Source organism: Delphinus delphis, chromosome 1 (assembly GCF_949987515.2).
Source record: "Delphinus delphis chromosome 1, mDelDel1.2, whole genome shotgun sequence".
Taxonomy (NCBI): domain Eukaryota; kingdom Metazoa; phylum Chordata; class Mammalia; order Artiodactyla; family Delphinidae; genus Delphinus; species Delphinus delphis.
The window spans coordinates 81,399,992-81,424,582 of record NC_082683.1 but is presented as its reverse complement, the minus strand read 5'-3'; the positions used below and the strand labels follow the sequence as shown (position 1 = coordinate 81,424,582).

The 24,591-nt window shown below is 34.5% G+C and overlaps 1 protein-coding gene across 4 annotated transcripts in view; it reads right to left on the bottom strand.

Annotated features, from left to right (window-relative positions):
- Positions 1-3,022: 3,022 nt before the first annotated feature.
- MTF2 (metal response element binding transcription factor 2) overlaps positions 3,023-24,591 on the bottom strand; it is an 86,938-nt gene continuing 65,369 nt past the window's right edge. For 3 of the 4 annotated variants that reach the window (XM_060025667.1, XM_060025686.1, XM_060025695.1), the window contains 10 exons: positions 24,114-24,209; positions 23,200-23,268; positions 22,236-22,359; positions 14,790-14,857; positions 13,028-13,198; positions 10,544-10,603; positions 9,016-9,121; positions 8,850-8,902; positions 8,633-8,737; positions 3,023-6,905 (listed from right to left, as the gene is read on the bottom strand). In XM_060025667.1, the coding sequence (XP_059881650.1) occupies positions 6,548-6,905; positions 8,633-8,737; positions 8,850-8,902; positions 9,016-9,121; positions 10,544-10,603; positions 13,028-13,198; positions 14,790-14,857; positions 22,236-22,359; positions 23,200-23,268; positions 24,114-24,209 (1,210 nt within the window). In that variant the 3' untranslated portion in view covers positions 3,023-6,547. The remainder of the gene's footprint in view (positions 6,906-8,632; positions 8,738-8,849; positions 8,903-9,015; positions 9,122-10,543; positions 10,604-13,027; positions 13,199-14,789; positions 14,858-22,235; positions 22,360-23,199; positions 23,269-24,113; positions 24,210-24,591) is intronic. The other variant, XM_060025676.1, reaches the window with a different exon arrangement.

Here is a 24,591-nt window from a genome sequence, read left to right as displayed (position 1 = left end):
TGCTCAACACACTGTGAATACACATGGATTATTAACATGGGGACTGACACAAAAGATATGTGAAAAGTAGACAAATATAAAAGCACCACCTAGGCTACGTCATTAAGAGTAAGGGCTAGGGCTTTCCTGGTGGCACAGTGGTAAAGAATCCGCCTTCCAATGTAGGGGACACAGGTTTGAGCCCTGGTCCGAGAAGATCTCACATGCCGCAGAGCAAGTAAGCCCGTGCACTACAACTACTGAGCCCGAGCTCTAGAGCCCACGAGCCACAACTACTGAGCCCATGTGCTACAACTACTGAAGCCCGCGCACCTAGAGCCTATGCTCCGCAACAAGAGAAGCCACCGCAATGAGAAGCCCGCGCACCGCAACGAAGAGTAGCCCCTGCTCGCCTCAACTAGAGAAAGCCCGCACGCAGCAACAAAGACCCAAACACAGCCATAAATAAATAAATAAATAAATAAATAAATAAATAAATTTTAAAAGAAAAAAAAGAGTAAGGACTAGATTCCCTTAACCACATCTGGATCCCTGAGAATAGCACCATATTACAACAACATACAATAAATGAACGTTCACAATCTCTCAGTAATTAGGAAAAGGTTAGCATGCTAAGAATAGTGTTTTTAAAAACGTGAAGTACTTCATAACTAGAAAAATCTTCAATAAAGTTGCATTTTAAATGTTTCTGGTCTGTAATGGTTTAAAAGTTGCTTATAAAGAGGTTTAAAAAGGTTTAAAAGTGGTTTATAAAGAGGTATCAAGAATGGGTTTCTAACTAACAATAGAACCACCATACAACCCAGAAATCCCACTACTGGGCATATACCCTGAGAAAACCAGAATTCAAAAAGAGTCATGTACCACAATGTTCATTGCAGCTCTATTTACAATAGCCAGGACATGGAAGCAACCTAAGTGTCCATCAACAGATGAATGGATAAAGAAGATGTGGCACATATATACAATGGAATATTACTCAGCCATAAAAAGAAATGAAACTGAGTTATTTGTAGTGAGGTGGATGGACCTAGAGACTGTCATACAGAGTGAAGTAAGTCAGAAAGAGAAAAACGAATACTGTATGCTAACATATGTATATGGAATCTAAAAAAAAAAAAAAATGGTTCTGAAGAATCTAGGGGCAGGACATGAATAAAGACACAGACGTAGAGAATGGACTTGAGGACACGGGGAGGGGGAAGGGGAAGCTGGGATGAAGTGAGAGAGTGGCAGGGACATATATACACTACCAAATGTAAAACAGATAGCTAGTGCGAAGCAGCTGCATAGCACAGGGAGATCAGCTTGGTGCTTTGTGTCCACCTAGAAGGGTGGGATAGGGAGGGTGGAAGGGAGATGCAAGAGAGAGGAGATATGGGGATATATGTATACATACAGCTGATTCACTCTGTTATAAAGCACAAACTAAAACACCATTGTAAAGCAATTATACTCCAATAAAGATGTTAAAAAAAAAAAGAATGGGTTTCTAATGGCATAATTCTTCATTGGAAAATTTATATCCAGAGGTAAGAAAAGCATAGAAAGTCTAAGATACATGGTTATGCAAAATTGTAACACCAAAGGGAAAAAAAAGCAATGGAACCGTTACAGATATGCTCTTGGGTTCTAGAAGAGATTTGGCAATATAGGAATAACAGGAACCAAAACTGTGCCTCCATCTTAAATGAACCAATAGGCTTTCCCTCCCAAAAGTCTCTCCAAAAAGCTTCATTTCCTTAAACTTCCATGTCTACTCAAGGAAGTTTAACTTCAGGGATATCTAAGCAAGTTTTACATATTTTCAAAGGGGACCCAAATTCTCACAAAATCTTGTTTTTGTCTCAAATTCTGTACAGGAAAAATTTCCTTACATTCCACTAATTCTGTATAGGAAATTCTAATCCTTCACTAAGTATGTACAATATTATTAATACTGGATGCTGCTATTATAACTTCATTTTGAGTAACTTTCAATGTAATTTATTTACTTATATAAATTGATTCTAAAATTATATGTGCAATTTTTATAAACACATAACAGCATGTAAATATTTAAAAATTCAAACGTGGTATTTCTCCAACAAAAGTAAAACATTTGAAAAACTTAATTTCTTAAAACAATTTTTTTGGTGAGCTAACTTTGAACCTCTGCTTAATAGAAAAAAATTACTTTTAACTAGCTGCTAGATATTCATTCAGATATTGTCAACATTTTTTTCTTTTCAGTACCTAACACAGTTAGTGATGGGTTAAATAACCTTGAAAACTAAATAACAAAATATAAACTAGCTTTATTTAATTCTCCAAGCTCAGGTCACACACAAAAGCACTTAGGATCAAACATAAATGACATCACAAGGGAGTTAGTAGAAGCCAATACACATGTGCAGACCCACCTCTGACAATGTGAGTTCAAGACTGAACAATCAAAGTCCTCCAGAACATAGCTATACATGTGCCACGGTTTCACAGCACTGATCTTAAAATTATTTTGTGTATGTTCCTTTAACTCAATGTCAGTGCTGCTCTTGTGATATTCAAGAAAAGTCAACGAAAGTAACTCAATACTAAGGAATAAGATTTTTGTCAGGTAGAGTTGAGTGAGCTCTGGAGGGCCACAAACCATTATCTCAGACTTTTTTGGCCCCCCCTCCCTATGCCATAAACCAATTTGTGCCCATATTCCCCCCCACTGGGAAAGCATGTTATAGGATAGGGGGAAGAAAAAGAATCAAAACCTTTCGGTAAATAAAAGGAACAGAAATTAAATTTATGATTTTAAACAGGATATAGTTTTACTTTATGCAGTAAGTACATCTTGTCATCTATGAAGGTTTTATTCATTTGTTTGCTTGCTTAAATCCAGTGGAAAACTTTCTTGAACGAGAAATCACATTCCTTGAAGATAATGCAAAAGTGAGCAGTTATTACTAAGCATCTATGCATCATCTCCAACAAAGAGAAAATGCAAGGGTTAAGAGCAAAAACCACCACTCCCTCGTGGTCCACTGGTTAATACTCCACCTCTGCTCCCAATTGGGGAACTAAGATCCCACATGCCACATAGCAAGACCAAATAATAAAAGCAAAGAGGGATTTTGTTGGGTAGAAGTGAGGTAAGGGGAGAAAATAAGTGAGCTGGTTAATTTGCAGCCTTATTCTAATTTTAAATATAAAGAGAGCATAATATTTTGATCTAGTTATTGCTCCAAGATATTTTGATATTACGACTTAAAAGTTACTTGCTCCCATCTACTTGTTATTTAGTGAGCCAGTTTGCTTTCACAACGTCTCCCACCTCCAAATTTATATCAGACAGATATCTAGTTTCTTAACTGCTACTAATTATAAAAGAATCCCATGATAAAGTTCTCACTTCACATTTAACTGTCAAGTTTTTATTTCCCTGAGGAAAGAACATGACTGATCAACTGCCACAAAAGAAACTGAAGGAGACTTTTGGGAGTATATTCATAGAGGTACTCAAATATAATTAAAAAGGAAAACTTGCCCACGCAAAGAAGGCATTTTTACTATTTCCCAACGTTGTACAGACATCTTCCTTTGCCATTACATTCTCATTCAAACAACTCTAGAACCAGATTATAAAAGTCTGCTATAACTATACAAGTCAGATCAGGTTCCAACCAAAACTTAATAGTACCTAATAAAAACTCAATCAAGTAGCCCAAAACACAGAATTAGTTCTACACCAACACTAACAGAAATCTTAATACATACACAATAGAAACCAAACATACCTTGCAAAATAAAACATGGAAAAATACCCTCAACTCACATATCAGTGAACATTCACTTCTGTTAAACATTTAGTAACAAAATATATCCAGCAAGATCTGTCTTCATCACTCCCACATTAGAATCTATAGAATAACTCTGATAGCTCATATTCTGATCTAGTTTGATCACCTAAAGGCCTAAGAATCCATATTTACCCATGACTATGAGTGTATTTATAAAATATATTTGTTTTGAATAAAAATGGAATTAAAATGAATAAGGTATATTATTTTCACATCTTTTCTTTCTGTAGCCTGGGGCAAAGCTTTTCAGGGAAAAAAAAAAAAAGGAAATCCTTTTACATGAACCCTGACACCTTGTATATCCTTAAGAAGAAAAGAAAACACAGTTGAAAAGTCTGAATTTTTTTGAAGTTTGGGGACAGGGTAGATACAGGAAGATATATTGTCTTTCAAGTATAAAGTGTACAAGCTGCTAAACATAGTTTACTTCTTTACAGGATCATTTAAGATGAACATTCAATAATTATTAATATTTATTTGGGGGACAAGTGGAAAATGAAAGCAAAGTTTTATAAAGATTAATTCAAATGAACATATTTACAATGGAACTAGAACTCCTTGTCTCCCTGGCTAAATAAAAGCCGTCATCTACTGCACCAGTGTGTATTTTCAGGCAAATACAGAAGCAAAACTCATTAGCTCTTTAAAAAATACACACATTTAATGTTGGTCTGTTTTAATCTAAGTAAAGCAATTCCAAAAATACAAACTGAACATCAGAGCCATGTGAACCACCATGATAAAATAAAACAAACATTCACAATAATTACGTCTAAAGACAGTTCAGCTTAATAAATCATCTTCCAAGTATGCTAAAGAAAGAATTACTAAAAATACTGCTGGTGTTCAGTTAGAATTAAAGGACTTTGGGAAAAATGAAATAATATGATACACGTGGAGTGAATAAGGTTACACGGGATTTACATTTTCCATTACCCCTAGATATAAACAAACATTCAAAATCAACACAAACTCTGTGTGTTATTCAAAATATTGCAGCTGCAGGAAAGGCAACTTTAAATTAATAGCTAGGGGAAAATCAAGTTTTGGTGGAGGTAAACAGAAGTGACAGTTCTTAATTTGCACTTTTGTAAAGCTCATTTATACCTGGCCAACCAGGAACCAAATGCAGGACTACGAAGTTCTCTGCTTCTTTTGGCTATAATGTGACAAGAAAAGGTCATCTTTTGAAGATGCTTAAAGAAATAAAGCAACTTTCTTATAAACAGTCAAATAATCAATCAATGGAATAAATAAGTACTAACCCACATTTTTAACCGCTCTGTAATCACTACACTTTACATATTTTTCATTTTGGTGGCAAATTCTCCAAATTTTAGGCTAAAATCCACCAATCACTTTTAAGAGTAAAATGAATAGCCACCAAAATAAGAATATTCTTCTGTTTACTCTTTGGCTAAAAAAGAAAACAAACAAACAAAACAAAACAAAAAGGAACAGAAGACAGCTCTAACACTGGTGCTAAAAGAAACTTGTTTTTCTTTTTTTTTTTTAACACATGTAAAATAAAGTTATCAATTTAAATCTTGGTATGCTGTATAAAAACAAGAGGTAATGTTGTAATAAAACAGCAGTTGTCTCTGCAGGCAACATACTGTTTGTTAACCCTGTGCAATAAAATACTTTGTTCATACTACACTTATTCAACATGACTAACAGTTACTACAGACATTTCAGGAATCTTCACGGGACTCCTATAGACTTACTGTTAAAACTGAGAGACATTTACAATCATAATGTGCCATGAAAACTTGAAAACGTTACTTCTAGTAGGAGATAATATTCATACTATTTGAATTTGTTTTAGGTACTGAACAGCTGAGTTACAAGGACTGAAAGTGAAAAGCATTCGAAAAAGCCCATGAACACTGTTGTTCACACCCTTCTTCAGAACACACTAAACTTGTCTGACACATTTCTCTTCATACATAGCAAGCAACAGCACCCAATAAAAGCCTGAGAAGAAATGCTGCTGTGTAAATACTGCAACTATTCCTGAAAAAAGAATTATGGGATATATACTCCAAAGCTGCCCATTCCCATAATTTGTATTGCATAGGTCACATAATCAATCACACACATATATATACACACGTGTGTATATATATGCACATGCAAAGAATATATTAAGACGACAATGAAGTCTAGTCACAGAGCAATTTACAGGCTCAATATATTTTTTACACTTTGAAAGAAAATTTCAATATTTTACAGTCTTTTAGTAGGCATTATATACACTGCACTTTATGAATTCTAAAAGGTATTGAAATAAATTTTTTCCAACATTTTGGTAACAAAACAGACAATGTTTCTCCAAATACTTGTGCTATCTATCTACATGATAAGTTTGCTCTGATAACCACTAACCACAAAAACTGACTCAATGGAATAATTAGAAAAATTATCTAACACCATGCATCGGTTTGAATCATTTTTAATATCCTATCCTAGAAACATTCTACAAATCTTAAGATTTAAAAAATTAAGTCTCTGTTCTGATTTTTAAAAGATATCTTTTTATGACAATATCCATAACATTGACAAGTACATGTTAAGGCTAGTATTATCTCCTTAAGTGACTTTTTTTTTACCTTTTTTTTTTTTTAAGAAAGATAGTAAAAGCCAGACTCCTTTAGGGCTTTGAACTGTACCTACAGAAAATGAGAGTGCAGTGAACATAATGTTCAGTCCTACAGTCAGGATGCAGTTGCTCCTTCCCATTCCACAAGATACTGCACCTTTCCATCAAGTGTCACCCGACGAGCCAATACTCGGTATTTTTCACCACATGCTATTCTACCTGCAGCACCAAAATAACTGGTAATGGAGTTTTTTAGATGATTGAGTTGTAACTCCTGATCTGCTAAGTTATTCAAAATCTCTGTGTTGAGTTCATCAAATTGGTAATCTTCTTTGCCTTCATCATCCTTTACAATTTCTGAGTTCTGAGTCTGGAGTGCTCTTCTTGGAAGACGACCCCTTCTCCTCCGTAAATGTGGTATTGCAGCAGGCCAAGATCTTCCTGTACGAGTTCTTTTTCTGGAGTCAGATAATCTATAGAACAAACAAGGCCACAATTGTCTACACTTGCTGACATAAAAATCAGCCAAATCAAAACAACAAATGCTATATAAAATGGATTATCACTCGCCTTCATTAAATTCAATCACCTTCTTGAGGCTGACCTTTGAAGAGCTTTTCTTCCTTAACTATGTACTATTAAGCTTAAAAGAATCAGAGGAAATTTTTGATTTATGAGGCCAACGAGGCAAATTCTTACCAAGAGGATTTGTAAGTCAGGTCTTGTCAACGTTTTTATCATTAAAAAGAAGACAGTTCATTCATTCATTCATTTATTCATTCAATTCAAGAAACATTTAATAAGCACCTACTACATACAAGACACCTTTCCATGTGCTTAAACAGATGGCAGAACTAGTATAAAGATTCTCTTCGTTACTAATTCTAGGCCTACTGTTAAGTAAGAAATAAGCCTAAACTAGATGTCAGGGTACCTTGGGTCTAGCTCAATATGATATCGGCCAAATTTAAATCTCTTATCCTCTGTGTTCTCTTAAGTGAAGAGATTAAGTGAAGGGGTTGAACTAGACAATCTTTGAGTTCAGAAATATAATGATTTTATAAAATAAAGTCAAAATATAGCATAACAGGGGCTTCCCTGGTGGCACAGTGGTTGAGGGTCCGCCTGCTGATGCAGGGGATGCGGGTTCGTGCCCGGTCCGGGGGGATCCCGCATGCCACGGAGTGGCTGGGCCCGTGAGCCATGGCCGCTGGGCCTGAGCATCTGGAGCCTGTGCTCTGTGGCGGGAGAGGCCACAGCGGTGAGAGGTCCTCGTATCGCCAAAAAAAAATTTTAAAAATAAAATAAAATAAAATAAAATATAGCATAACAGCTAAATTCAAAGATTTTATAATCATACTGCCAAAGTTAAAATCCCAGCTCTGTATACTTGCTAATAAACATGCCATCTTGGGCTTGTTACAAAAACCTCCTAAGTCTCAGTTTTCTTATCTATAAAATGGGAACAACTCAAAAGATTGTTTTAAGAATTAAATAAGACGATGTACCAAAAAAAAAACGTATGTAAGCTTAACACAATGCTTGGCAAGAGGCAAAAAAAAAAAAAAAAAAAAAGCTCACATTATTATTATTCACAATTCATCCTTTAAATACTTAGAATTTTATATGATTTACAAGAGCAGTTTTTGAATTGTGAACAAAAATTAAACAAGAGGAAGTATAAAACCTAGAAGCTCATAGCTCTGGCCCCAAGTAAACTAAACTTTTTTTACCTGATACATCAAACTTCAGGAAAATGTTGCCCTTCTGAAGAGTTAGGTTAAATAAAATATTAGAGGGGAAGTCTACTATTGATAAAAATCCTGAGTTTAAAATCCTTTTATTAATAAAAGGATCTGTGTTCCTGATTCCAACTTATTAAAAAAAATATCCACACTTGTATATTAGAAGCATAAAAAGGTCTCACAGAAAACAGCACACCTATAAACACCAGGATACCTCTTCTCTGTGTACATAGCAAAATTCCTGACAAATGTGAAAATTTTAATGTCTGTGCTCTGAAAAGCAAAAATATTCAGATGAATATCAACAACCTAAGGAATCAACATATAGATTGCTTCTCAAAAGCTGAAAGACAAACTTATGTCACTTTCAATTGCTAAAAATTTATTTAATAACCACTTTACAAAGAAAAAGTCTACAGGAAAATTAGTCAAGGATAAGAACATAAAATATCTACCCATAATGCCTGGAAATACTAGACGAGGTAGTTTCTTTTGCACTGGAAGCACCCGTGAAATCCATATCTGAGGTATTGGATGAATGTGCAGTTCCCTCAGTTCTCCTGAGACAAAAGAATTTAAATGGTATAACGACTATATTACATAACAGTAGAAATATTAATTTCCCCCCCAAAAGAAAATTCCTAAGGTAGGAGAAAATAACTTTCTATTTACCCTATAGAACAAGGTAAATCCAAAGTAGGATTCTCTGAAATTGATTCCTTATCCTGGAAAATAAAAAAACACACCTAAAGCATGGTTTCTAAAGTAAAGATATTAGTTTCTCAGTAATTTCAAGTAGACTTCCTCTCTGAGAACATATGCCAATATATCCTCTTACCAAAGGTGGCTCAGCAGTCTTCTGAATCATTTTTCTTGTATATGGGCCAGGTGGACGACCTACAGACTTTTTCTTTCCTTTTTTTTCTATGCCATTGCTTACTTCCCTGAAACATAAAACCATTTATGTATTTAACCTCTGCACAAAGAAAACAAAAAGACAATGGACAATATACACTATCATAGCTCTACTTATGTGATAATTAGATTATACTTATATTTTGACATTAATGGTAATATAAAAACAACAAAGTTAAATCTACAAGTTTAGTCAAGTTCATAGATAATACATTCTAATTTAAATACTTCTTAAGAGATATTTATATACAAAAGGTTTAAGAAAAAAGTTCTCTAATACAATTCTGAAAAATACATACCACCTAAAATTTTTTTTAAAAAACACAAAATGAAACAAAAAAATACTACTATATTAGATGGAAGATTCAAAAACTCCTTAAAGTTCAATTATTTCATTTAGGTTGTTACTATGTAGGTACTTGGGGGATGTTTCAAGAATTTACTATACTAAAAGTGATTACAAATTTAGTAGTTAACCTCATGGAGCCAGGAAGTATCTATGTTAAAACAGAGTAGGTATAAACAGGGACATCCTGTGGGTTCCTATATGATGCTAATCAGAAAGAGAATGAAGCCCGGGGTGGGAGAATGTAAAGGAAGAAGGAATTCTTCATACTGGGCAGGGGAGTCATTCAAGGACAAAATTAGAAAGATCAAGAAAACCATTTTTGAGACACAAAGGCAAATATCAAGCAATAGGAAGGGGAAAAAAGCAATAGGTCAAGAACATCTCTAATTAATAGAAGGGAAGAATGGCAAATATCAATACACAGAACATCCATTTCATTTATGCAACAAACATCTCCATATAAAGGGGATACTAACAATAGGAATACAAAGACATTCCCTGTGCTAAGGGTTCACAATATAGTTTGAAGGTGACAAATGTGTATACAAGCAGGATAATAAAATGGTTTAAGTGCTATAAGAACATTATCCAGGAACATTCAACTTAAAAACAAGGTAAAGGAACAATATTATATAATAGGCTAGAAAGAGGTGACTGGAGAAAACTAGGAAAGACTATCCCTCCACACACCAAACTAAGGTTGGGGAAAATAAAAGTGGAAATACAAGGAAGGAGAAAGTAGAGAAGCATAACTAGAACTATAATCAAAAGTTTCAAGGATAAGATGGATGGGGTATACATTTTTTTGTTTTTGTTTTTTGGAAAGATGATCACCATTAACATTTATAAAGGACCCCTGGACTAAAGAAAGTACACTTTAGTCCAATTCATACATAGGTCCCAGAAGAAACTGAGAATACCTTTAGAGAAAGTTAAACCATTACCTGGCGGCATCAAAAGAAAACCTTATAGCTACCACAGACAAAGTGTCCTATCAAAATCATGATAGGAATGAGAAAGATTGTGGAAATCTTTTTTCTAATTCATAATATAAGCAATTGTTAGCAAAAGATTAATGATAAAATTTGAAAGTGATACATGCCGCGGAGCGGCTGGGCCCGTGAGCCATGGCCGCTGGGTCTGCGCGTCCGGAGCCTGTGCTCTGCAACGGGAGAGGCCACGACAGTGAGAGGCCCGCGTACCGCAAAAAAAAAAAAAAAAAAAAAATTGAAAGTGATAGGAATAAGTATTCTTTCCTTAAGAAAAAACAAACCCTTAAAGTAGTATCTACTTAATTACCAACTCAAACGGATATAAAGCACTGTCAACCCTCTGTAATTACATTTTCTTATTCTCCAAGATAATTATCTCATAGCTTGTATTTGCTCCTTAAATTTCCCTCTCAGCTATCTTTCCCTCATCATTTCACTGAGAAAACAGAAGTTACCAAGCAATAACTTTAGTCATCTTCCAAATGCTAAATCTAAAACAGAACCAGCATTTGTACCCATCTTTGCCTTTTACACCCCATTTCAACAGAAGGGTGTAAGTCCTCCTATCAAAGGCTACTCCCACATTTAGGCTCTAAATCCTGTCCCTTTTGGCTTCTCAAAGACTTTACAATATCTTCAGTTTCCTCCCCCTCTCCTATACCACTCTCTTCTCCACTGACACACAAAAACAAGTTACAATTATCTTCTATCTATTAAAAAAAAAACATCAATTGATTCGGCTTCTGTTCCCTTTACAGTACAGTAAAACTACTTCTGAGAGCTGATGATACATACCCTTTTCCACTTTCTTCCTTCTCTTTCAGAATTTTTAAAGATTATTTCCTTTTTTTTCCCCTTTTCCTTTATTATCATCATCATCATCATTTTGAATCCGCCCATGTCCCTCATTGTAGGAAAAGCCCAGTTTTGACACGTAAATTGGGCAGTGCTGGATTCGATCACACTGACCCACTCCCATCTGACTTCTACCTTTACCACTCAAGCAGACTTGTTTTTGTCAAGGTCACTAATAACAGAATGTTATCTAATCCAATGAACATTTTTCTCTCATCTTAACCTGCCTCTCTGCAACAACATTCAGTAGTTTAATACACCCACATCTTTCTTGAAATACTCTCCTTCACTTGGTTTTCATGACATCAAACTTTCCTGGTTTCCTCCTATTTCACTGATTGCTTTCTGCTAGTCTCCTTCATTTACTTCACTTCTTTCAAAACTCTAAAAGATAGCAGGACATTATTCTGGGCCACATTCTCTTCTCTTCCCCTCTCTCTCTATTCTCATGGCTTTATAAATCAGCTTCAAAATTTATTATCATGTGTCCTGACCTCTCCTGAGCTCCTGATTTACACACCCAACGGCCTATATCTAACATCATCACCACTTAGATATTCCTCATAAGAATCTCAAACTCAATGAGTATGAAACAGAAGAATGCTTTATTCACCTTGCCAAAATCTGTTCTTCCAGATCTTGGTAAGTTACACCATCCACTAGTTGCTCAAGCCAGATATCTGGGCATTGTGTAACTTAATTTCTCCCTTCCTTTCAGAAATTTAATTCATTAGCAAAGCCAGCAAATTCTGCCTCCAGTGGAGATCTTGAATCTATTTTCTGTTTGACTGCTACCACCTACACCTACATAAGCAACCATTATTTATCTCTCACCTAGAAAAGTGAACGAGTCAATTTTTTCTTGCTTCTATTCTTACCTCTACTGATATCTGTTTTCCAAACAGCACCCAAAGAAGTATTTTTAAAGGATAATTCAATCTGCATACATCTTTAAATAGCTTCCCATTATTCTCAGAAAACAACGCAAACTCCTTATGAGACCTACAAAACTCTGTATGACCAAGCCCTACCCAACGTTTCTAGCACCTGATGCTATTCTCTAGCCCTCAATCACACCTCAGTAGCCTTCTGTGAGTTCCTAGAACATGCCTCACAGCTTCACACTTACTTTTGCTACCTGAAATATTCTTCCCTTTGTTCTTCACATTGTTAGGTCATGCTCATTCTTTAAGTTTCAGCTTAAATACCATCTTAAATAGGCCTTCTTTAAGCCTCCTTCTTAAAGTAGACCCCTACATCTCTATCCATCCCAGTACAGTCTAAATCTGTTTGCTATTTCCTAAATGGTACTAGCATGATCTGTAATTATTTTACTTGATTATCACCTTTCTTCCCCACTATAATGTAAACCCTATCAGGGCAGAAAGAAAGTCTCATTTGTTATTATATCTCCAGCACTTAGACAGTAAGGTGCTTGATAAATGGAATGAATGAACAAACGAATGAGAAATGAACAAACAAATGAACAGGCCAGTACTTAAGCTGTTTGCTAACAAAATCAATAGGGCCTATTCATGGAAAGCCTTAGATCTAAACGTAAATAAATAAACATCTAGCATTAACTCTTTGTACCTTGTCCAAGCAAGAAATTATAAACAGGAAAACAAATCAGGGTCACTACCACTTGTACTTTCAAATATACTAATGAGACTAAATAACACACATTTTTAGTTACAAATAAGCTAACGAGAAAAACTAAGCCACAGATCAACTTTTACCTTGAATCAGATATAGGTTTGGATGCCTTTCTGCCTTTAATTTTAAATTCATGGGAAGTTCCTTCAGGTTCTTTCTCTGCTTTGAAAGCCACATTTGGTGGCACAGGAGGAACACGAATTCGCAACCCAAACAAATGCTTCTTCTTCTTTATTTCTTTCCCAGACATAAACCTAAATTTTTAAAAAAAAGTAACTAAAAGTTTAAAAACTGAACACATATACATGGCAGACCCTAAGTTATAACTTTCAGATATAAAGGCTTTACACATGAAATCCACCCAATACTAGAAAAACTGACTTTTTGCCCCTTGCTTTCTTTGATTCTTATCTGCTCCAGAGCCAGTCCATAGTAGGATATGATGGGGGAGTAGGGAGAGAGGAATAGTATCAGAAGGGAGAAGAACACATGTCCATTTTTCTTTTTAAAATATGGCATCTAACTTTTTAAAGTTAGAACGAAGAATAGAGAGTGGTGTCTTTTTAGTTCCAATATGTTTCTCCATATTTTTAGTGTCATCTGTCAAAAACATCTCAAACAAGGTTTAGGAAAAGAATAATTCTATTTCGGAGTGGATCTGTGAGGAGAGAAACCCTGGCCAGAAAGTAATCGGTGAAAGCACTGATAAAGAAAATAGGAGACCAATCCTAGAGGCCCAGAAAATAAAAGGAGTGTCTGGTATGTCAGATCTGGAATTGGAAATAACCTGGAGCAGAGAAGTGACATTTCAGTGTGGGCCTGAGTTTCTGAAAAATATGCTCCTTAATTCTTTCCCAAAGTCCTTAGGGTCCTTATTCTAAAACACCCTCTTAGCTCTACTAGAGCATGCCTGGCCATAAAAACCACTACCAAGTGCTTACATTGTTCTTCCACTTTTATATAGGTTTGAGAAAGGGGAGCTCCCATTTCTACCATAACAGGAACAAATGTATTTCAAGCACACTAAGTTGGATTACAGAATTCATTGTCCCATAAAGTATTTTTACAGCACTGTAACTGCTCGTGGCTTTTTGAGCTGGCCTAAAGATCTAGCCACTTGTAATCGTAACATTTTTTAATGAGGAAATGTTGCTAAGTTCAAAAAAAGCAACTTGCTGCAAACAAAAATGTTATAATTCAATAGTTGGTTGGAACCAGCATATACATTTAAAAAATTATTTCTCTTGCATTTTGAAAATATTTTTAAGAGACATAGATATGCTGGTGTAAAAAAAAAAGAAGGGAAACATCTATACAAGAATGTATCAAACAATGTAACTTCATTATCAAAAACTTAAATCAAAACCTAATACTACTATTTATCAAAATACTACTAATTATCAAAAACTAATACTACTATTCTCTAAATGATGGCAATAACTAAACTTAAAACCACAGAAGACCTCAATCATTTAAAAACCCACATTCTCTATACTATATTCCCCTATCTTTTGCATATTCCTACCAGCTAGCAAGATTTTATTTTACTTTCAGTAGATTAAATTATAAAAACAAGTCATTATTGAGTATGCTTTTTCAACTGAACTGACCAAATTCCCCTGAGACACTGATAATGCCTCCCATCCACCATTCCCAGAGGACTGATCTTCCCTTCTCCAGCCTTTGAGAATCACTGCTTTACTCTGACTGAAAGAGAAGAGGACATTAAAAGGTTTAAAATGGTATGTACTAACTCTATAATCAATCCCACAATTCTTAATGCCATTATTCCTTATTCTTACTAAATATCTCCCTCATAGGGATACATAAAATAAATCAACTTACATGGTCTTGTAATCATTTAATGCCTCCAGAACATGCTCATATCTTTCAGATTTTGGTGTGTCTGCCAGCTGTGAAGTATCAAGAAACAATTTAATGCACTATAATTTCATCAATTAGTATTACACAGGTGCCAGATAGAGGCAATGTGATACAGAAGAAAAGTGTACTGACTAGTAGTCAGATCTAAATTCTAATTCCAGGTCCTCACTGACAAGCTATGTGACCTAAGGCCATTTAACCTTTCAAAGCTTGTTTTCTCACCTATAAAAAAGGGAGTATAAATCCTTCACTAGTTTCTTTACTAATACTTGTATAGCTCAAATGATATGCCTGCAAGAACTATAAACTGTAAAATACAATAAAAATGGGATTTTATTATTAGTTATCATTAAATTTATTTTAATTCTATAACCTGGGAAAGTAATAATACATTAGAATTACTTTAATATCAACCATAAAAGCTTCTAATAAATATTAACAGGAAAGAATATAAAAAGTAAGGAGAAATATGCCATTTTATTTCCCAATACTTCTAATATTAACGCAAACCAATAATTTCTATAATTTAAAAAAATAATGTAAATTTGGGGATTTTATTTTCATAACAATTATAGACTTTGGTTAGCCCTAAACCCCAAAATGGCTCAGTAATTTTTTTGTCATCACATACCACTTTAAAATCTAAACATTCAATTCTAGAAAATATTCTATTTTGTTCCACAAAGTTTCTTTCAGAGTCATTTCTGCCTTTTCTTCAAAGTTTATTTAAAGACTAGGGCCCAACAGAAAAACAATTAAGTTATAAAAGACCATCCTCAAAGCTACAAAAACTAAAACAAAAAAAAACTTCCAAAATATCACCACTGACTTTCAAAATTACTAGTAATTTTCTTTACCAGTTGAAACTCCCGAAGCTCAGAACTTCTTCAAGTAAAAAGAACAAACAAATCTGTCAAATAGAATATTAGAAATAGAAGAGACTCATAAAATCATCTACTTTTATTTTACAGATTAGTCAACAGATGTAAAGGTTAAATTGCTTAAATTCACACTGCTGGTTAGCTAGAGAGCTAGAACATGAACCCAAGTGACAATTAAGTACCTTCATTGAACATTCACTGAGAGCCCATTCTCAGTGTATTGGGTACTTAAAAAAAAAAAAAAAGAGGAAAAGGCAAAGGAAAGGAAAGGAAGGAAGGAAGCTGGTTTGGTGGTCATTCCTCTTAACCCTACCACACCTTCCTATTGTAATTTCTGAAGTGTCCAGTGATAGAAAATTTCTATTAAAGGAGAAATAATGGACTCAGGTTTTACAGTTGGAAAGAGACCCAAGATGTCCATCTAATTCAAGTTTTCATTAATACTTCAATCCCTTTTATAGTACTGAGTCATGCAACCTTGGTTTAAATAGTACCACTAATGAAACCTAATGAAGGAGTTCATTCCATGGGTGAACAAAACCTTCCTTCCTGGATTCCCTTTTTTATAAGACAGTTCTTCAAATATTTGACAATAGCTATCATGGCTAAGTATAAGATTAGATTAAAAATTTTAAGCAGCCTCATCACATGATTATTTCATATTAAGCTTGGCTAAGTAATTCCATCCTCTTCCTGGTCCCCCACTGCCACCTCAACTCTAAAATCTTATTAGATGAACTGCTATCAAGCCAAGTATTCCCCATCATACGCTGCTTCTTCCATACTGTTGTTTGCATATTTAAGCCTAAAAGCAAAATTTAACAACTGTTGTTAATTTGATTTTGTTTTCAGCTCAGTGTTTGAGATGGTCTTTTCTCTTGATTCTGTCATCCTTCTTGAATTGAAGATAGAGAAAAAAACAGAACCCTGTGGCTCTCCGTTAGAATCTCCCTCAAGAATATTTCCAAGCCATTGACTGCTTTTGTTACTATTACTCAATTAGTTACAAATCCTTTTAATTTTTATTTTAACCAGTTCACATTTCGATATCTTATGTGAAACTGAGTTATACTATGTCTACACCATGCGCATTAGCATTTGACGTAACAGTGTTGCTAACCATATCAAAAAAGAAACCAGGGTATTTAACGTGGTTTATTCTAATAAATTAATGGCATTTTTTTCTTATTGCCTGTTTGTTTTTTTTTTTTTTGTTTTTTTTTTTTTTTTTTGCGGTACGCGGGCCTCTCACTGTTGTGGCCTCTCCCGTTGCGGAGCACAGGCTCCGGACGCGCAGGCCCAGCGGCCATGGCTCACAGGCCTGGCCGCTCCGCAGCATGTGGGATCTTCCCGGACCAGGGCACGAACCCGTGTCCCCTGCATCGGCAGGCGGACTCTCAACCACTGTGCCACCAGGGAAGCCCCCTTATTGCTTTTTAAATCTTCACAAGCCATATGTATGAAAAATCTGCTCTACAATTTTGCTGACATTCAACAACAGTTTCTAATTTCTCAAATCCACTCCTTTTTACTTTTTGAAAATCACAATGAACTCTCTTTTTTCTTTTGGTACTTATTCTCTGTGGGTTCCCAGAAATTTTAACTGTAAGTTGCTTCTGCACTCCAGGACTGTTCTGCATAGGACTGTTTATTTCAACTCGCATAATGCGGTCATGGGTTCCCTTTCTGTATTTTGAAAACGAAGAGTGCAAATATTATAATGTAAATCAAATAAGCTGTATTAGAAGAGCATCATCGGGCTTCCCTGGTGGCGCAGTGGTTGAGAGTCCGCCTGCCAATGCAGGGGACACGGGTTCGTGCCCCGATGCGGGAAGATCCCACATGCTGCCGAGCGGCTTGGCCCGTGAGCCATGGCTGCTGAGCCTGCGCGTCCAGAGCCTGTGCTCCGCAGCGAGAGAAGCCACAACAGTGAAAGGCCCGCGTACCGCAAAAAAAAAAAAAAAAAAAGAAGAGCATCATGTTCTAGATCTTCCATCTGACCATGAGGTTTATAATATATATCTTCAACAGAATAATCATTTTTGTTCCTCCCTCTACAGACACTAATCTCACACTATGTTTTCACTTTCAGGGTTGTATATTTCTGTACAGATATACATGCTATTATGTATAGTTAAAATTCTTCCCTTCAGTAAAATACATGCCTCAATTACCAATATTTAATTCCACACCACCGAGGCTTAAGTATGCCAAAAGCTTCAGTAATTTGTTTACCAACGTATACACTGCATGCTAATATACAACGCAAGGCCCCAAGTACTGCTTTTACCTAGATTTCTTATAATTTTCACTTAAAAGTATTACACCACCTCTACTATACTACATTTTCTCTAGCCAAAACATTGTTTCTGCCATAGTATTTCACTTGAATTTTACCTATGCTTTTCTCCCTACATCCTTCAAGTGAGGCAGCACTCAACACACTGCTCTCCTATCAACCTTTACATGTTTAAAATTTAAGACCACAGTTAACAGAAAAGTGGGTTGTCCTTACAGAACTGAAATTTCAAATCACATTAGGAAGCAAAGACAAACGATAATAGGCAGATTCTAAAAAGTATTAATATCTCATTGTAACTCCCAAAAGCAATCTGATACAACCTCATTCTAAACATCTTATTGTATATAAAAACCTTAAGCAAATTTTATTTGGGATGTCAAATGTTATATTACATAGTTTTACTATCTCAAAGAAAATAATTCAAAACAGCAGTTTCTCAAATAGCTAAACTCGGTCTGTGTGATAATCATTAAGGCACCAAGTCTCAAAGATGTTTAACAAGATCACATAAGGAAATGATATAAAATAATCATTGTGTTCTAATATGTTCTAACAATCCTAATAATAATCAAGAAAGAACAAAATATATGATACATAAATGTTAAATTTGCCTTTCAGTATGTAAGGATATAAAGTTGACCCCTGAACAACTGGGGTTTGAACTGCATTGTCCACTTACGTACGGATTTTTTTTCACTAAATACATACTACAGTACCATACCGCGGTTGGTCGGATCTGCAGGTGCAGAACTGCAGACAGGGCAGGGTGCAGAGGGTCAGTGCCTCTAACCCCACGTTCTTCAAGAGTCAACTGTACTCTCTAAAATGTACTCTCTAAAATAAACTCTCTAAAATTCTAGAGCAAACGTCTTTGTCATATAATCTATAGTATGTATAGTAAGAACTGATGTTCAAAATGACTTGAGTGTTCCAACGTACTCAACTAACCAATACAATCATACATCCTTTCATTTACCTCACTTTACTGTGCATCACAGATACTGTGTCTTTTTACAAATTGAAGGTTTGTGGCAACCCTGCCTCAAGCAAGTCTATCAGCTCCATTTTTGCAACAGTATTATTTTTAAATTAAGGTATGCACATTGCTTTTTAAAGACAAAATGCTATTGTGCACAACAGACTACAGTGTAGTGTAAGTATAGCTTTTGTATGCACTGGGAAACCAAAAAATTCGTGATTCTCTGTATTGTGATATTCGTTTTATTGCAGCAGCCTGGAACTGAAACCGCAATATCTCTGAGGTATGCCTGTAATATACTTAGCATACAGCAATTCTCATGTTTTGAGAGTACAGTTGGCCCTCAGTATCCCTGGGTTCCAACTGCAGAAAATCAATCAGATACTAAGGGCCAACTGTACTACAACATTTTATATAAGGGACTTGAGCATCCTCAGATTTTGGTATCTGAAGGGGGTCCTGGAACCAATTCCCTATGGATATCAAGGGATAACTGTAATTAATGTTATTTTATAAAAAGATTTTGAATATAAATATAAACAAAAAGAAAATTTTATTAACCTAATTTTGAATTTGTGACAAAATTTAATTTGCAATTCAATTTCAGGTAACCAAAGATTTACTACTTTAATAATTTGGAATAATACATTATTTGTATTATCTTTGTTTCTATTACCACAAACATTTAGAAGTAAACTAAATGAAAACACTGAAAAAATATTACTGACAAATTTTATGGTCTCTTTATCATTAAAATCTCACTCTAAAAACCATTTACAATATTAAGATGAAAATATTAATACAGAGGATTAAAACCTCAACTTCCATCTGTAAATAACTAGTCTGAGGATGAGATGACTAACCTAAGACGTCTGAAATATTTTCTTTTTTTTTAAATGCAGAGAAAGAGCAATGAGAAGTGACTAGAAAGTCACTTGTTCTGATAATAAATTTTATGGCTCCCAAAAATGAAACACTCCTCAGAAAAGTAAAACTTTTCTGTTGTAAAGTTATATTAGATTGTAATCATGTTTTTACTTTTTATATAAAAGAGACATATTTTTCCATTTTGGCAAAGAATAAGAAATTGAAATTTCTTATGTGTTAAGACATTATCTCATAGGTTACAAAAAATAAAACATGTACCTATTGCTGAAATAAACTTTTTCTGACATGTGTCAGAAGTTTAGTTGGAACTGAGATACCTGAAATTCATAAACTGAACTCATTTCTTTAAAAACATCTAATTATGGTTTTTATTATTTTCAGCCTCTTCAATAGAATCTAAATTACATTTTTATTTTAATAAAAAATGATAGCATTTGAAATAAATAAAACAACTTGAGTTTGTTTGTTTGGGGTTTTTTTTTGATGTGGACCACTTTTTTAAAGTCTTTATTAAATTTGTTAGAATATTGCTTCTGTTTTTTATGTTTTGGTTTTTTGGCCACAAGGCATGTGGGATCTTAGCTCCCCCACCAGGGATCGAACGCACACTCCCTGCATTGGAAGGCAAAGTCTTAACCACTGGACCACCAGGAAAGTCCCAAAACTTGAGTTTTTATATGCATGCCCGCTATCTATGTGAGGTAACCAATGCAGAATTTAATCATGTAAAACATAAAGTGTACTAAAAGGAATATAGATGTATCTGCATATGAAGTGCTGAAAGAACCATAGCTAGAAAGAAAGCATTTCAAATTAATGTATTAGAACATTAAATATTAAGATGACTATAAAGAACACTATACTTAACAATGCCTTTCACTTTTTTCTCCCATTACTAATCAGTTTATTAAAATTTATCAAATTTACAAGTCACTCACTTTCTCTCAAAAGTCATCTGAAAAAAGCTTTTAACAGAAAACTTAATGAGTATTATATTCCAATTTCTAACACTCAAAACACCTTAGCTCAATTGATTTTAATATCTTTGATTTTAAAATCTAAGTATTCCACAGGTATTTATTTTATGCAACTGATCTACCACTAACTTTTAAATAAATGTGTATTATGCAGTCTTTGATGCCCCATAAAACCCCCAGACCAACAACAAAAAAAACTTGATATCTTACTTGATGTGAACCTTATAAACTGCCTCACGTCTAAAAGCTACAGATGCAGAAACTCTTCCTAAATTTCAAATCAGTTTAGTTTTTACCTCAAAAAGTAATGCATGACTAATTCCACATATTATAAAACAAAAAATTTAATGTCCATATTTTAATATTTAATATCTGTATTTTAATAATTCTAAATAAATGCTAAAAACAAAGTAAATATTAAAGTTACTCTAGTTATTTTCTTCTTTGTGCTATTCTGTAGTTTCAAAATCTTCAATGAATATGCATTAATTTTTACATTGTTTTTTCAAAAAAAGACTCTTTGTAAACCAGCATGAGTGGTTACACTTTGCAAACAAAAAGCAAATGAGATGTCAGAATGAGGGGGATAATCTCTAACTCAGGTAGCTTCACTCTCTAACTTAGCTAACACTACTATTGGGTCTCACTATTCCTGGAAGTTAAATATATATAAGGGAGTACCAACAAGAGAGGAAAGAAGAGTGTTGGTTATATCCCTAAGTTTTATTTATTTATTTATTTTTTGGCTGCATTGGGTCTTGGTTGCTGTGCATGAGCTTTTCTCTAGTTGTGGCTAGCTGGGGCTACTCTTCGTTGCAGTGCGTGGGATTCTCATTGTGGTGGCTTCTCTTGTTGCAGAGCACGAGCTCTAGGTGCATGGGCTTCAGCAGTCGCGGCACGCGGGCTCAGTAGTTGTGGCTCATGGGCTCTAGAGCACAGGCTCACTAGTTGCTCCATGTGGGATCTTCCCAGACCAGGGATTGAACCCATGTCCCCTGCATTGGTAGGTGGATTCTTAACCACTGCGCCACCAGGGAAGTCCCCATCTCTAAGTTTAGAGTAAACTTAGAAGAAAAGGGGGAGGAATCATAAGTAAGATACCCAATAATAAGGATTTCTCCCTCCCTTCTATCTTTATCTACAGTGATTTTCACTTCAGAAAATGGAAGAATCAAGTAATTTACTTCCTCCTACATTTTTCCTCAAGTCAAGAGGCAACAAACAGGAGAATGAGGGCTATAGCCTCACCAAAGATTATTTCTCCCTAACTAAACATAAAATGCTACTTTAGACGTATGGCTTATACATGTGCGATAGTTGCTTTTAACAAAACAAAAAAGACATTAAGTAGCTAATGAAGTTAGCTCTAAGACCACCTACCTCTCCAGGGTGCAATCTATCCCAGTTTTCATTAATGTATGTCATAAGCTCAAGTTCAGAATCAAAGTATTTCTTCTTGTGAATAACACTTAGGTTGTAAAGGCATAGGTGTGCTATATCTACCCTGGAATCCAAAAATAATCAAACTTTATGAAAACAATGTTTTTGGTTATTGTTTAAAAATCACACAATATTTTTATAAAACCAGCAATTAAAAAATCCAAAGTATTTAGGTGAACAGAGGGTTAATATCACAAGTCATATTCACAATAAGTCATTACATATGAAAATAAATGAAAAACATTAACTAAACATTTAATTTATCCTGAATAGTAAAAATTAAAAGATATTTGATTTCTTGAAATACATTCAAAGAGGACCTGACTCTAAGAAAAAATAACTTATGATCTAAAATTTCATGTTTTCACTACTACATAAGCTACAAAATGGATCACACTTTAACAGACTTTTATCTGATTCATGAATTAAATCTTATCTTTTCCTAAAATATGTAAAATATTTGACAAAAATTTCTAAGCACTTACTATATAAACATTTTCAGTAAATCTGCAAAATTCATCGTACTTCCCATGCCCAAGGATTACTTAACTGAGGCAGAAATTGGTATATTTGTTATAAGACGTTTCTCTGTTCTACTGATGCTATTCTGAAGGCCCAAAAGAACTAGAAACATGAATAAGAATTTTGAAGATCTAAAAGATATTTGAAAGTTACTTTTTATGCCATTAGAAACTGAATGGGCTTACTACTTCAGCAATAAAACTAGATAATCTTTGGGGAAGATGACATCAGGCTTGAGGATAAATACAGGAAAAGAAATAAAGCCAGGCATAAAGAAGAGCAAATTTTTATTTAAGGTAAGTAAATCTATATAGAAAGTTTCATCCTGTAGATTTAAAAATATGGCTCTTTTTTGTTCCTTAACAGAAATGTCCATACTTACCATTGTAATGGTAGACGTTTGAGGTATTCTGGTCCAGAACTGCAGACAGAGCAAATAAATGTATAAAACCTAAGGAAAAAAGAAAAGTTATATACTGAGTAATCAAGAATACATATAAATTATTTAACAATTAAAATTAATATTCAGCAAGTGCAAATCCTACGATTGACATAAGGACTGATACACAAAGCAAAATATAATTTGAAACATGACACTGTGCTTTAAAGAGTTTCTTTTCCAGTAATGACAAATAATAAAATAGTTTGTATATGGGGGAAAGGGGCAATTTTTTTTTAACCATTAGAGACCTTCAGAGTTCACATACAGATTGATATACAGGCATAGTTTACTAATGGCTTGTGTGTAACGGGAATTGTGATGGCTACTCCTATACACATTGTCACTTTTCAATGCTCAAAACAACATGGTAGAAAAAGCCCAGGAGACAAGCTGACCTTCCTAAGGTCAGAAAGACAATAAATCACATAAGCTAAAATCTAAACCCAGAGTTTTTGATGTTACATTTAGTGATCTAATTTTTCTTCTAGAGCTCTCTCTGCTATTTCATGCTCTCTTAATCCAAAAAGACATTAGGTCTATCTTTGAGGTTCTTTGGATCCCCTTGAGGTTCTTTAAAAGAAGGTACCAATGAGAATAGTTTAGAGTACTGTGGGGCAATAGGTGCAAATATGTTCACCGGTCAAATACTTAAAAGCTTTCTGCAATATCCAAAAGTACAAAAATTATGTGCTTTTTTAAATTATATATACTTTAAGTATATTAAACAATATATTCCCAAGGTGAACCTTTTACAAATCATTATTAAAACTACTTTTAGAAATGTGAAAATGAAAAAACATAAATACAATTTTAAAAAGCTAAAAAAAGAAATCAGTCAAATGCCCTTCTCTCACCTGTCTCCAAATAGCATTGGCTTTTGAAGGCATTGCACACAAGCTTCATGAAACCACTGTTTACATTTGCAGCACTGTAGCATCTTTAAATACCAGCTATAAGAAAAAATTTAAAATTACTACCTTTCATGATGTAAAGTTTAAAAAAAAAAAAACAACGACAAAAGTGACATACAGAATATAGTTCTGATTACAGTATCACATTTCTGGTATATTTAGTGCTAAACGTTTTCTTCCCAAAAAGGTTATTAATACTGACCATTTCATTCCTCTTCTCTTTTATCCATGAGAATTTATAAGCTCTTGAAAGCTACATCTACTATTTCTAATCAGTAAGTGCCTGGGTCCTAATTAGTAAAGGATCTTTGTGAAGCCTGGGATTTTTTCACATCAACAGTCTCAGAGGTCACTGATATGTAGAGCTATTTGTCTCATATACCAAATAGCCATAGGCAACTTTATGCCTTCACTGTGTTTC